Genomic DNA, 13,546 nt, shown 5'->3' with positions numbered 1-13,546 from the left:
CGAGGAAGACCAGGCGATCATCCAAGATGAGAATGCCTCGCCCTCTGAAAAAGAAGTCGCAGAAGGCAGAGTTGCTGAAAGAAACGAGGAGATCGCGCGTTTGCAAACTCAGATCGCGGAAAGGGAAAGGGGGCGGCCTCTCTTGGAAAGGGTCAAGGAAATCTTCAAAAAATATGGCGTGACGTTGACCGCTATTCTTCTCGCCGCAGGTACCACAATCGGCGCTGTCATCGGGGTCCTCACCAGAGGTTTGAAAGCCACCGGCAAAGCTTTGGGGAACGGCCTCAAAGATATTGCCGCGAAACTTGGTTCTCTGCTGCCCGGGCTGATTGGCTCGATCGTGAGCTTCCTGTTCAAAGCCGCCGGCCAAGTCGTCGGATTTCTTGCCGAGCACACCTGGCTGCTCATTCTTGCCGCGGTAGCCTTTTTGTTCGAAAAATATTTTAAGAAGCAGCGTTAACCAGCGGGGCCACTTACCTCCAAGCCATGAACAGCAAAGCCGATAATCCAACTACACCGACAATCACAGCCGTTTTGTTAATTTCGTGTTGCGGTGTTTTGGGCTCAATTTTTTGCGCCGGTGGCTGCGCTTGTTGAGTTTCGGATGAAGCTGGTTTCCTGTGGGGTGGAACCACACGCCCCGATTCGGCTGTTGCGGCTTTGTGAATCGGGTTGGACGGATGGCTGTTGGGAGGGTTAATTTTTGAAGGGCCGCCTGCCATGTGTTTGAGTCCAGCTTTTTTTGTTTCTGGATTTACCTCGTTGTTCGCCCCCAGTTTCATCCCGGAGACCGCCTGTTTCAGCTTGTTGTTGTAACCGATCGTGCTTGCGATGTTTATTATCATTTGCGCGGGCATATGCCAGGCCGTGGGGGCAACAGCGAGATTGAGCCTGACCTTCGCTTGGTCCACCGCGAGCTGGTACCTTTGCACGCTCGCGGCCAAGTCGGGCTGTCTGATCGCGTCTTCCATCAGCACCAGGAACTCGCTCTGGGCTTCTCTCGCCCGGCCCCCAGAACCGAGAATGCTGCTGCGGACGTTGACTTGCGCGCCAAGGACGCAGTAAACGAAAACCTCGATTGACTGGTTGATTCTCGACAAGCCCGCCTGCGTCAAACCGTTCGCGGTGTTTGGCGCGAACCAGTCCGCTTGAGCATCAGAAGCGGCCCCCGGCTCGATGAAATAAATCAAGTCCCCATTTATTGCTTTGCCGCCGTCATCGCTAAATTTGTTCCATCCAGGGTATTTATAGTCAGTTTTTGTCGCGCCCGCGCCTGTCGCGTACACGTAAACGCTTCCCAGACCGTGGTTTTCCCCGTGCGTGAAGCGGAAATCGCTCGAGGGGGCAATGCCGAACTCGCTGCATATCTTTTTGTATGAAGCGACGTCGTAATGATTGTTGTATTGGTTGAACGGCGGGTCTCCGGGCAAAGCGCTCATGCTCTGAATTCCTCCAAGCTGGTACAAAATGCGCCTGACCGTGAAGTACACGTGGAATTTGTAGAAAGCTCTGATCTGCGGGGGGAGATCCATCCCGCTGTCAAAGATTTCGCGAGAAACTCCGCACCCCTGTGTCGCGCAGAAAACCGCGAAGTTGAGCTGTTGTTACGAGACTGCTCTACAGACGAGTACATAAATAGCATCACTATTAGCGTTAAAGATGAAAATGGCGAACTCTCTGATTTCAAGGGCTTCCCACTTCTTTTTGAAATAGAGTTAAATTAAATTTCTATATATACGCAATGTCTTCGGCGAATCTGTTGCCACTAAGCGCGCCGCCTGCCGAGGATGAAAGAAGAATATATCCAAGCCTTCCCGAAATGCCAAATGCCGAGAATTTCCGGCTAACCGAGATAAGCAGAATTGAAAAAGAAATATCTGCTGAGGTTGAGCATTACAGGCTTGTGTTGAAAAAATACAAAAAAGCCCGGAAAGCGCTTCCCTATTCCCTGGTTGGCCTTGGTGCCTTCACGGCAGCTCTGTCTTCTGGGGCTGTCGCAACATCACTCACTGGTGTTGGAATTGTTGTTGGCGCGCCTGTTGCCGGGATAGCCGCTTTATCTGGCGCAGTTTCCACTGGCCTGTCCGTTGTCAACAAGAAGCTTGAACGCAAAGTCAATAAGCACTCGAGAATCCATTCTCTGGCTATTGCGAAACATGACTCGATTAACCTCGCCGTCTCACAGGCTCTTAATGATAATCGGGTTTCTGACACGGAGTTTCAACTGATCACACGTGAAATGCAGAAATATCGCCAGCTTAAAGAGACTTTACGCTCGAACTTCGCGCGAATACAAACAAATCCAGTCCAGCCAGATATCGAAAAAATAAGAAACCAGGTTCGGGACCAGGTTCGGGAAGAATATAGAAAAAAACTTGCAGATTAAACAGCAGATTTGAACTAAATTTTGAGCGAAAAAACACAAAACTCTCTCTTAGTCTTACCAAAAACAGGTGATTGTGATATTTGTCATGTCACAAAAATAGCCTTGAACTTTCTTGAAGGTTACTCACTTCACGCAGTCAAGTGCGAAATAGGGAAAAAACCCCGATCAGCTGTTTCTTTTTATCGCTCTAGTGAAGTCTCTTTGTTCTACCGCGTTTCATGCCCAATTTTTCCTCGAAAAAAGGTGAAAAGTACCATTTTTATTGGCCAGGCCGAGAAGAAACACCGTATTCTAACAAACTGTGGACAAAAAATAGAAATCCGCTTGTAAAATTCCTTTTGACTTCAACATTCCTGATGGCTTTGAAAATTCCTGATCGCTTCAACTGAAGCCAAGAGGAATGCAACAAGCTTAAACTGAAGCCTTCAGGAATTCGCAACGGGAAGCTGTATCGCCTCAACCGGAACCGCGTCATGAAAGCAATCAACAACTTCGCGTGTAATATCACGCACATGTCTCTGCCACTCAGGCGTGAAATATTCATTCACGAGAAACGCAATCAAGTGAACACTGACAAGCATTTTTATCATATGCAAATGAAGCCGTGTATTTTTAATGTAATTATTCAAACAGAGGTTATATCGTCGCCGCCTTTTTCGCTAACGCTCCCTGCCAAAAAGGAACCACTCGTGCCAATCGTAACCATCCCCGGAGCATACTTTTAAAAAATTCTTGTACTCGGGGGTGGCTTCTACGAAAGGTATTATCGGCGGGTTTATCGATACGTTATGAATATTTCCATCCCTTTCGAAACAGGGGTAACAACAGCCCTCGAAAAAGCAGTCCGCAAATTCAAAGCAAGTTACCATCGGCACAATCTGCCGCTTGAATTTGCAGAATGGCATTTTTAAAATATTCTCGTGTACCTTGTCCCACCCCGTTTCCTTTTTTTCCTTGATTTTTATCGCGATGTATTCCTTTAGAATGATCTCACGAAGCTCTGGAGGGAGGCTTTGAATGGCCTCGGAAGTCCACATGCAGCCATGTCGGCGCAGTATACACTGGGCGTGCATTTCTCCAATAGGAAAAATTTTCTGGCACAGTTTTGTACAAACAAGTGAAGGGCACATCCGCGCATATTGTTTACGGACGATGGACCAGCTTTTTCGCTTTGCTGTTGCGTTACACACACAGTTCTGGCACAGTACACACACATATAAAGTGAGGGTTCTGGCACAGTGGGCAGCAAGGGGGCAAAAACCGACCGAAAAAAGCCTCCCAGTTACTTCTCCGAAGCTTTAGTCTGAAGAGAAGTAACTGGGAGGCTTTTTTCGGTCGGTTTTTGCCCTCTTGCTGCCCACAGTGTCCAGAACCCTCACTTTATATGTGTGTCACGGCGTTTCGTCTCGGCCAAGAGACTCTTCAGAGACCTTTCAGAATTTAACGGCAAACTCGTTGAGCATCGCGCGGGACTTTGAACTCCCAGCATTGTGTAATGTCTTTTCTTCTATTTACTGTAGTATCAACTATTTGTTCCTATCATTTCGCCCATTCTACTGGTGTACTAATGCAAATGCTGCCATCTGATTGGCTGAGCTACTCGTATACTATCAGCCTTTAGAATGCAGTGGCTGCCAGTCGTCAACAGAACGGTGACGTTTTTACGTTTTCCCGAAGTTTTAAAGGAATGTTTAGATGCAAATGGATAATTAAATTCCTGAGAAGATTGAAAGAAGGCCCTTAGCGGTCTCTTGACTTTAAAAGCTTGAAAACACGGGTGCGCGCGCATAAACAGCTACAAATTTCCTCACCCACCAATCGTGAGAGTTCCTCTTCATTTGTGGAAAATTATCTCCCAGATAGATGATTCAGAACAAGAAATCGAACTCTTGAACTGATTTGGGGTCATTGGTTAAGGTGGCCGAACACAGTTTCGTGCGCTCTTTTGCTGATGCAATTCAGCGCGCGCACAAGGATTGTAAAAAACAAACGAGCCGTCAATAGAGTGATCATTTTATTTACTCAACACCCGCAGTATCTGTGCTATTTTTCTCTATAATTGAACGCAGCGTATTGATGGCTTTAGTCTTTTATTACAAAGATATGTTAGAAAAGGTAACGATGCAAAGAACCCTGCAATTCTCAGCCTTTTCTTTCTCACCGAAAGAACCTAGTTAAATGCAGCGCATGCGTAGTAAATCAAAAAATTGCGATTGAATGAAAATTGCACTCTCGGAAATACGCCTATTTCTCGACAACCACTCATTAGAATTTCACGTAATTTGGCACGAAATGCTTTAGTAAATAAGTAACTGGAGTATTGAAAATAATTGAACTTTGACAAAGGAAATTCTCAGGATATTCCAGTGAACCTTCAACAAGGCATAATTAAAGATCTCTCTGTTAAATTATTAGCAAAATGGTGTTAACTTGTGAGAATCGTTACAAGCTTGTTGCAAGCAAATTTTAAAGAAAATCTAATGACTAGATTTTCTGCAAATAAACAAAACCGATTTTAAAGGCCTGTTTATATTTATTCATGTTGCCATGGCAACGGCACATACGTCAGCTTAACCATCAAAAAACCAAAGTTTGTGTTGTTAACTAGCTTGCTGCCATTTTTGACGACCGAGGGATCAAGGGTTTTAGAGAAAAAGGTGAATGAAACACAGGTATCAAAAACTGTGTTCAGCCACCTTAAGCGCAATGAACCTGAGAAACTCGCATTTAAAGATCGCAAAGGTTAACCAAATAAGGCAGAACAAGTAATGATTTGGATTTCCAAGTCCAGTCCACATTCTGAAGTCCTAGTCCAGTGGCGTTAATTGTAATTATAATAATAATAATAATAATAATAATAATAATAATAGACTTGTATAGCGCTTATCAACTCGTCTACCTTGGCGTAAAATTTGTTCGGTTTTTTTCGTCTTTTCCATGTCTTCTTCATCGGCAGAATACCCTTCTTCGGCTATTTTCAACTCTGAAAATCCTACGGAATCTCGAAGTTAAGGATTTCGCAACGTCCAAATCTACCTCGCCAGCGAGTTCGTCTAGAAACTATTTTGCTTTGTTTTCATTGATAATCTCTATCCTGACGAAATCTTTTAGCCAGCGCAAGTGAAGGCATTATGCCTTTCTTCAAATATGCTATAGTCTTGACTTAAATTGTTCTGGTTCATGGCTAACAACAGCCTTTATTGTCAGCTAGATACAACATGTACAGCAGCCATTCTTGTCAGATACATCTTGCAATGCCTTATGGGTAACTATACCGTTGCGACACGGAATGAACCTTCCCGCCAAATCAACACATTTTATAAGTCTAAAAGCAGCTTAAAACATTCACACTTTCGTAGGCACGGTGCCTACTGCTTGCCATGTAACTCCCCAAAACACCTTTTTTGTGCGCTTGAAGTGACCTGCTTTTAGACCTGGTCTGTCAAACCAAGTTTCGATCTGTTGGCGCTTAAGAGCACCCTTGGAATCGCCAACTGCCGCAAACATTCAGTTCTTCGAATTCTGCACGTCAAGTTACCGATCGCCAGACTTAAATGATGTCCTTTGACCACCAAAACAGCTATTTAGAAGACATTCTGCCACTTACACGTTAGCAACCTTTCGGTACGAAAAAACGAACTTCTTTAATCGATATATCGACATCGAGGCTACTGCGTCATATGACTATTTCTCAGGTCCAGGCTGCTGGCTCTTAATTAATTAACGGGGGACTTAACCTAAAAACACTTAAAAAACACATCATGTTTCAAACATTTTTTCGTGGCTAAGAGTTAACTCCAAACCATGGCAAAGTATACATTTTTAAAAAGCTCAAAGAGCAAAGATTATGAAAAAAATATTTGTGTACCCCATAACTGTATTGTAACCTGACACCGGCTGATTAAATCTGCCACCTGCTGAGGAATGCCAGGGCTTACTTGAGAAAAGATAACTCCTACAAGAACTGATCAAAAGGAATAATTTTTACATTTTTCAAAAGAAGACAAACAGCTCGCTGGGATAAGCATAGAGATTTTTGAAAAGTTAAAAGCACGTAAAATGATGACCAGTTAAATCTGATACAGAAAATCTAGCATACGTTTCAATACATAACTTTAACAGAATGCACTGGATGGAAAAGTTCTGTGCTTATCCAACAGAACGTACTAAAAACAACAAATCCTGAAAATTTTAGTTCAGTTGAATAAATGCTTCTCAAGATATCTTTTCTAGAAGGCGAAAATAACTCGTTTTGAGAAAACGAGCTTTAAACTTACAGTAACAGTACTTGTCAAAATAAAACTTCAATACCTTACGATTCGAGTTCCGTAAAAAACAAAACTTCGAATTTCTTTCAGAATTTTAGGTTAAGTCCCGCCTTAAAGCGTGAAGTTTAATAATACGTAGAGAAATCATTGGAAACCCTCTTTTTCGGCCTCATCAACTATCACCTCATAGAAATCGAGAGTGAACAAGCTAATTAAACAATTGCAGAGTGTCTTCTGTGGAGGAACTATCAGTTGATAGTTGCCAAGCGGAAATTTGATGTTCTTAAAACAAATACTGGCCGAGAAGCTTCGAGGGCAAATATGCTAGTTTTAAGAATATCAAATTTCCAAGGACAACTGTCGGGCCGATAGTTCCGAGACATAAACACTCTATTGTCTTTATTGTTCACTACTAAATTTTTTTCCGCGCGTCAGTTCAAGAATCATATTAAATTATTTTCAACTTTATCGGATGAAAACCGTGAAAGCCAAATGTAAAATTTGAAAAAGAAAACAGACCAAACCCACTTAGACCACCTAATACATTTAAATTGTTTATTTTCTATAAGCCTGCTTGTTTACAGAAAGATTTTCACGGATCCATCCGGGTATTTTCCTCGGACGGGAACTGATAGTTACTCAGGGAAAGAAGGAGGGAGTACGCGTAAAGGCAAAATTTTGGCGCAAATTAACCCCTGGCGCGTTGTTGAGTTTTCTTCCGACATATTCCTTGAACAATCGTCCCTTGTTTCTACAATCTTGGGTACACTTATTGGGTATAGTTTGTTCAAATTAAACTGGAAAAAATAGTGAAACCACACGCTCAACAATTACATGCTCACAATTGATCATTTGCTGAGTTTCTGATCCAAGAGAAACATATCTCTTTTTTTTCCTTTATGATTAATTATTGCAATTATAAGTTCCGCATTTAGGCTTGGCTAAACCTATCCAACCGCGCCGGCGTGTTGCGAAAAATATTTGAAGGATAATAAACACAATAGCCTCCATTTGGCGCGAAAATATGCTCGAGTATTTGTCCTTGGACATTATCTGTTTCTCAAAGCTCACAGTTTTCCCCAAGCTTCGCTCTCGGAAAACTGTTCGCCTCTCGCAACATGCAGATAATGTCCGCGAACAAATCCTCGTGCTTATCCTTGCCTCCTGAAGTATATATATTAGTTTATATATACTCCTTTACCGCTCCACAACCACAAAGAAAGAGCAAAGAAAGATAAATTGGCAGCCTTGATGGGGCAGTCTCACCAAGTTCTAGTGCTACTTGAAAATCCAATGAAGGTGTTGGTATTAATTGGAAATCCACAAGTGGTTGCCTAACCTTGCTAAAATGTACCGTACTAGTCACGAAAGTCGTGGCTACGGATGAGTAGGAAAAAAGTGGTCTAAAACTTGAAAATGTCGGGCCGACGTTTTCAAATCTGACAATGTTACTTGGATAATTCTAGCATAGTTTGCACAAAAACTTAGAAAACCTCTCGTGATACTGCCCCTTTGAGTGACCTCTGTAAAATGCACAACAAAGCTGATATATGAATTCTTATTGGTTATCTTTTTATAGACCAGTAAAGTTATAGCATCGAGTAATTTGCCGACCCTCTAGCTTTGGCGGCCGTCACAAGAGAAAAATCCCTGACAATCTTTTGTTCCTCTATGCTTAAGGAATGTTTTGGTTAAATTTCATGAAAATCTGCCAATTCTACATACCCTATTAATTCACTTAAAGAGAGGTATTCTCGCCAAACGCCATTGCGAGTTATCGCCGTTTGAAGAGTTTTAAACATGTCACTCCTTTACTCGGATGTATGTCAACAGGATATTCCGCCAGCCAATGAAATCATGGCACCCCTAGCGGTCACACAGAGAGCGAAATGCATTATAACGAGAATTCCAGGGCAATAGTAGTATAACAGTCACGTTCTCCTTGTTGAACTTCAGCGTGCGTTTATAGAGAGGTCTTCACCACTTGGGAGAAATAGGGAAAACCTAGAGAAATAAGCTGGGTAAGAGTACAGATATGAGTACACACGATCCCTTGCCGCTGTCGGTCAAAGTTTTCTTCTTGTCTTCGAGAAATTCCGCTTTTGTCTTCTTCTCAGGTCCGGGCTTCGATTTTTCGCAGTTCAAGGGCTTTTCTCTTTCTTTTTTTAGCACGTTTCATGACCTCAATCATAAGGAGTGATAGGTAGCATAGAAGAACGAATTAATTCGAGAACATAACTGTGAAATAGCATGGAAACAAAGCAAAATGCTGATGAGGCTATTGTAATAAGAAGTACCGGAGAAAGCCGTTTCGCGCTGGAAGTTAGTAGTCCCTCTTTGGCTTAGTGGGGAGCCCGGGGGGGGGGGGAGGTACTCCCTTATATGGGCTATATAGATAAGAGCGGCCCCAAAGGGTATGGTTTTTCAGCTGTTTTGGTCATAAATAGGGTATCGATTTTAGCCGATTTTGGCCAGTTTGGTCAGGGTATGGTTTTTGCACTCTAGCCTTAATATGGGTATGTTTTTAAAAAGAAGCAGGAGCCATAATCGGAGACGGAGACCGTAAGCGCGCGCCATTTCTAGTATTGGGGTTGTCCCCATGATATGTATGGGTTATTGACCAAGTGTGAGGTCAAGATGGCTGGATATTGGCCAAGTTCTTTTTTTGCGTGTTTATGGACCGAGACGGAGTCGAGGTCCATAAACTCGCAAAAAAAGAACGAGGCCAATATCCAGCAATCTTGACCGAACAAACTTGGTCAATAAAGGATTTATTATATGGCTTTCGGGGAAATTTTTTGCGGGACATGGCGGGTAGTCCCGAGCGGGCAAGATAGCTCCATCTTGCCCGCTCGAGTAGCTAATCACAGCGCAGCATTTGATTCATCTTGCCCGCTCACGGACCTAGCCATATAATAAGGGACAATAATTCTATTTTTGGAACAAATTGCGCCATCGCCTAAGGCACACGCGCGTACATGCTGCGAGGATTTTTGCGGATGTCGCGCGGGGGGAAATGGCGTCCGAAATTCCCAAAATTTTTCATGTTTTTGGCCCACAACTCAATGCGTTTACGTCTGTTGGAATTTTTCTTAAGTATTTTCGTCGTAAGCTGCTCCAGTTTGACTGAAGTAAGACAGTGTCGAAATTAGGTATGTTCAGCTTCAAGCTTATATATATCGCTGACCAAGTTGTGTTCCGACGGATCCTTCTTTTACATGAGCTGTACTTTATTCCACTTTAAATTTCACATATGTTGAAGATTAACAGCTTTTCCATTACACAGCAAAAAACCAGCTGGATATATTTAGATATAGCAGAGCTTTAGGACTTCATAGTTTCCTAGCTCCTCTTGCCACACGCTTGCGAGCAATTTGCCAGTCTATCGCGACTGAAAAGTAAAACAAAGTAATTGCTAGTTTGGTCAGTTTGAGTTTCGCCTGAATTGTAAGTAACGCTTGCTGTTTCATCAAGGCCCAATAACTTTATGTCCGTAGATACTGCTCAGTTTTATTCGTGTAAAAATCCACTAAATTCTCTGTTGTCGATGAATGAGAGCGCCCGCCGATGCTTGTTTTGTACAGTCAGTAAACATGACAAATTGTACTTGCGCCGCACTTTCGTGTGAAACGTACATCGAACTCAAACAATAACTCTATAGTTTTTAAATATGTTTAAGATTGATAAATGTTTGAGAACATATTAAAAACTAAGCTGAAAATATGCGAATAAAGCAGAAACAATCAGCAAAGTTACGTTGACCCTTTCTTTAATCAACTTCGAAAAACGATTTCGATTTTGTTGATCGAGTTATCAAAACTCCTTGTTTATTTTCATTTCCGCAGTGTAAAACTTCACTATGCTTATGTTGAAGAAACACACATGATGTTAGTAGCATTTTTGCGTTCGTGAATTTTGTTGCAGCATCTCAGCACAAAAGATAACGAAAGAAATCTTTGTCAAGATTTGTTGATAATTGAAAACACCGACTCGGACTTGAAAGTGCACGAGCTGCACTATGCAAATGAGCTAATTGTACGCGTCAGACTTTCCTTTCAAAAACTTTTGCAAACACACCGAACAAGCAGAAACAATAAAAAACCATCAAAACAGGTTTTGGTTATGATTAACCGTTGTCTGAGAAACTCACAAATGAACTCGATACCAGAGTAGAGAGTTTTCTTGCTATATTCTTAAGTCAGAACAAACGCAAAAACATACGCGTAAGCTTACAACTAGCGTGACCAGATCTTATTATTCATTTCCAGCGCGAGATTGAATTCTTGTTTTCGACCCTGAAAAACCCACCTTTTCCGTTAGCTCAGAGCATTAAACTACATATAAGCGCCCTGGTTCGTATTCCCTGCCTTATTCCCTGCCATCGCTGGGAAAAATACGCAAGATAATCCCTCAAGGTCTCTCAACTCTCACCATTTGATCACGCAACGTGACAACATCCACGCGAGAGCCCCCGACATGTGCGTGGATCCGCGCGGATACATGGCGCAATTTGTTCTAAAAATAGAAAAATTGTCCCATATCATAGGTGCGCGCAGATCCCAAGACTTACGGTCTCCGTCCCCGATTATGGCTCCTGAAAGAAGCCATTTTTTCATCATTATCGAAAAGAAAATCAACAAAAACCCCTCACAAATTATGTTTACGGTAATTTAACATTGGTCTGAACTAGGGAACTAATTATAACGCAGGTCTGAAACAGGGTTTTGATTTAAGGGTTAGGTCATAAATAGGGTTTCGAATTTTTGGTCAAGTCATAAATAGGGTAGGGAGTATCCCAGATTTTGGTCATAAATAGGGTAAGGGTTTTTAGGAAGTGGGCTGCACACCCCCACCCGATGTTTCTGGGAGTACCCCCCCCCCCCGGGGTGGGGATCGAGACATAAATAAACCGCGAGGAAAAAATGGCCGCGTGAAATCCTGGGGGTGAGACTCGCTTCTCGCCCCCAGGAGTTCGTGCGGCCATTTCTTTCGCGTCACGCACGATAGACTAAGCGAAAGAGGGGCTATCGAGAACTATCGTAGTCTAGTAAAAAGTCGACGAGCTATGCCGGAGGATTATGACACCTAACAATTCCGTTAACTTTTCTTTAAAAAAACCCTTTTTTCATAAATAACTCGTGCGCGTTTTAAGATTTTACTTTCATTTTTTGGGAAATGTTAGATTTTATAGCGACCTTTTTGTTTTTGCTTAAAAAGAAAGTGAAATTCGACAAAAGTAACCTTCTCAAGGAATTGCCTTCAGTCATGACATAATGGTTACCATAGCAACAATACAACCTGTTAAAGGACCCTTAAGTTAAGATTTTTAAAAGTGCTTATTAAATTAAAGGAGAACTGTGAAGAAGTAGTGGATAAATTGCTTACAAAATGGAAAGGTCTGCTTCGATTAGTTGCTGTATGCTTCGACGGGTTTTGAAGAAAATGACACAAGACGAAGGATCTTTTCATGAAAGCAATAGGGAGGAACGTGTTGCTAGCTGTCGCTGGGCACAAATTTAAGGCTCATGGCTCGACCAACCTGCATAAAAGGTGGAAAGTATAGTACTCTAGCAAACACTCGCCCTGGTGAGTTTCGTCCACGGCAGTTACAACGATCTTTTTTGGGGGGAGGGGTGGAGAGGATTGCCGTTTTAAAAGATTTTAGTTGCTAGTTTTATAGCAATCGGTTTCCTGTTTCTCTGTCGCTGACTGGAGCGCTTTGTTTCTTTTCAGTATTCCTGTGCCAACAGCCTGTCTATTGGATCTCAAGTTTCACGTTACTGCTGATCAATATGACTGCAAAAGGTTGATTGACTGAAGTCTATTGCAAAGTGCGTTTTGATAAGGTCGCCGTACCAGTGCAAACAGTCCATGGTACAGTTTGTTAAGTCGTACGTGGTACTACGAGGCAGGTATAATTCAGTTAGAAACATTGTCAGTTCTGCGTTTTAAGGTTTACGTGGGCTCATCAATACATAAATCTTTAAAAACGAATTCAGTATTTTTCGGATTCTACATTTCATTAGCTTTATGGTTCTTCTATACTTTTCCATGGTTTTGTTAAAAGCGACACGAGTATGAGAGATTTTAAATTTTCTGAAAGGCACCACTGCAGGTCTAGTTACAGTATTACATCTTCAGATGTACTGACCATGAACTCTGTTATTCCGCAGTCACTGATCTAAAAGGCAGAAATTTTCCTATAAACTACAGATTTCTCCCTGAGAAGGTAGTTCTGAAGAGACTGTCAGTTGTTGGTGACTGACGTTTCGATAGTTATCTTCAGAGTCACGGAGACCGCGATGTTTGTCACGCATTGATGTAAGAGTTCTGATACTCCTGAGTTCAAACTACTTGCTAAATAAAGTATTGCAAATTTCTAGACAATCCTGATTATGTACGTGAAAGAAATATGAATGACTGGCATTTCAAATAAACCAGGGAAAATGAATAGTGCAAGTGTACTTAAGTGCAATCAATAGGCGCCAAAATGTACTGGTCACAACTCGATGTGCTTCTCTAGTGCTGGTTTCAAAAATGGCGGGTTCCCCGAGGAGACTCCTAATAAAACGGACGGGGGAGCTCATCGTATCCGCTTTCAGAGGTTAAAAAGCGATTTTGATGCCTTTCAGGGTATTGAGCCGAAAAAAAATATGACAGGAGATGTTTCAAAATCAATTGATTTTTAATTTTGTCTCAGAATTTGTACCTCTTAGGGGTGAAAATTAAAAATTTCAAGGGACGCCCACAAAACAGCTGGATCTTGGTACCTCTTAGGGTTCTTTGAAAATTTCTGACGAGCACCCCCGTCCTTTATATATATGGAAGTCCCTCCAGGGGGCGGGTATACTGAGTTTCTTGTCATCTATAATTTTGAGAAGGACGATAGGCC

General features: G+C 42.3%; 1 protein-coding gene across 1 annotated transcript; it reads right to left on the bottom strand.

Annotated features, from left to right (window-relative positions):
• Positions 1–402: 402 nt before the first annotated feature.
• Positions 403–3,291, bottom strand: LOC149118067 (uncharacterized). The gene is made up of 2 exons (XM_089297533.1): positions 3,253–3,291; positions 403–1,598 (listed from the first exon to the last, which is right to left on the bottom strand). Exons 1-2 carry the CDS (start codon positions 3,289–3,291, stop codon positions 474–476), a joined length of 1,164 nt encoding a protein of 387 aa, XP_089153659.1. The 3' UTR covers positions 403–473.
• Positions 3,292–13,546: the final 10,255 nt, after the last annotated feature.

The sequence above is a fragment of the Orbicella faveolata genome, unplaced genomic scaffold (genome assembly GCF_042242905.1).
Source record: "Orbicella faveolata isolate gen_17 unplaced genomic scaffold, um_ofav_v1 contig_1, whole genome shotgun sequence".
NCBI lineage: Eukaryota > Metazoa > Cnidaria > Anthozoa > Scleractinia > Merulinidae > Orbicella > Orbicella faveolata.
The sequence above is the reverse complement of the archived record's forward strand: the minus strand, read 5'-3'. Positions and strand labels throughout refer to the sequence as shown.

What these genes read in the sequence shown, in the direction of transcription:
- LOC149118067 (XM_089297533.1), bottom strand. Translation starts at nt 3,291, where the DNA reads ATGCCATTCTGCAAATTCAAGCGGCAGATTGTGCCGATG. An exon ending in AGCGGCAGATTGTGCCGATG is followed by an intron (nt 1,599 to 3,252) that starts GTAACTTGCTTT and finishes TCGTAACAACAG; the next exon opens with CTCAACTTCGCGGTTTTCTG.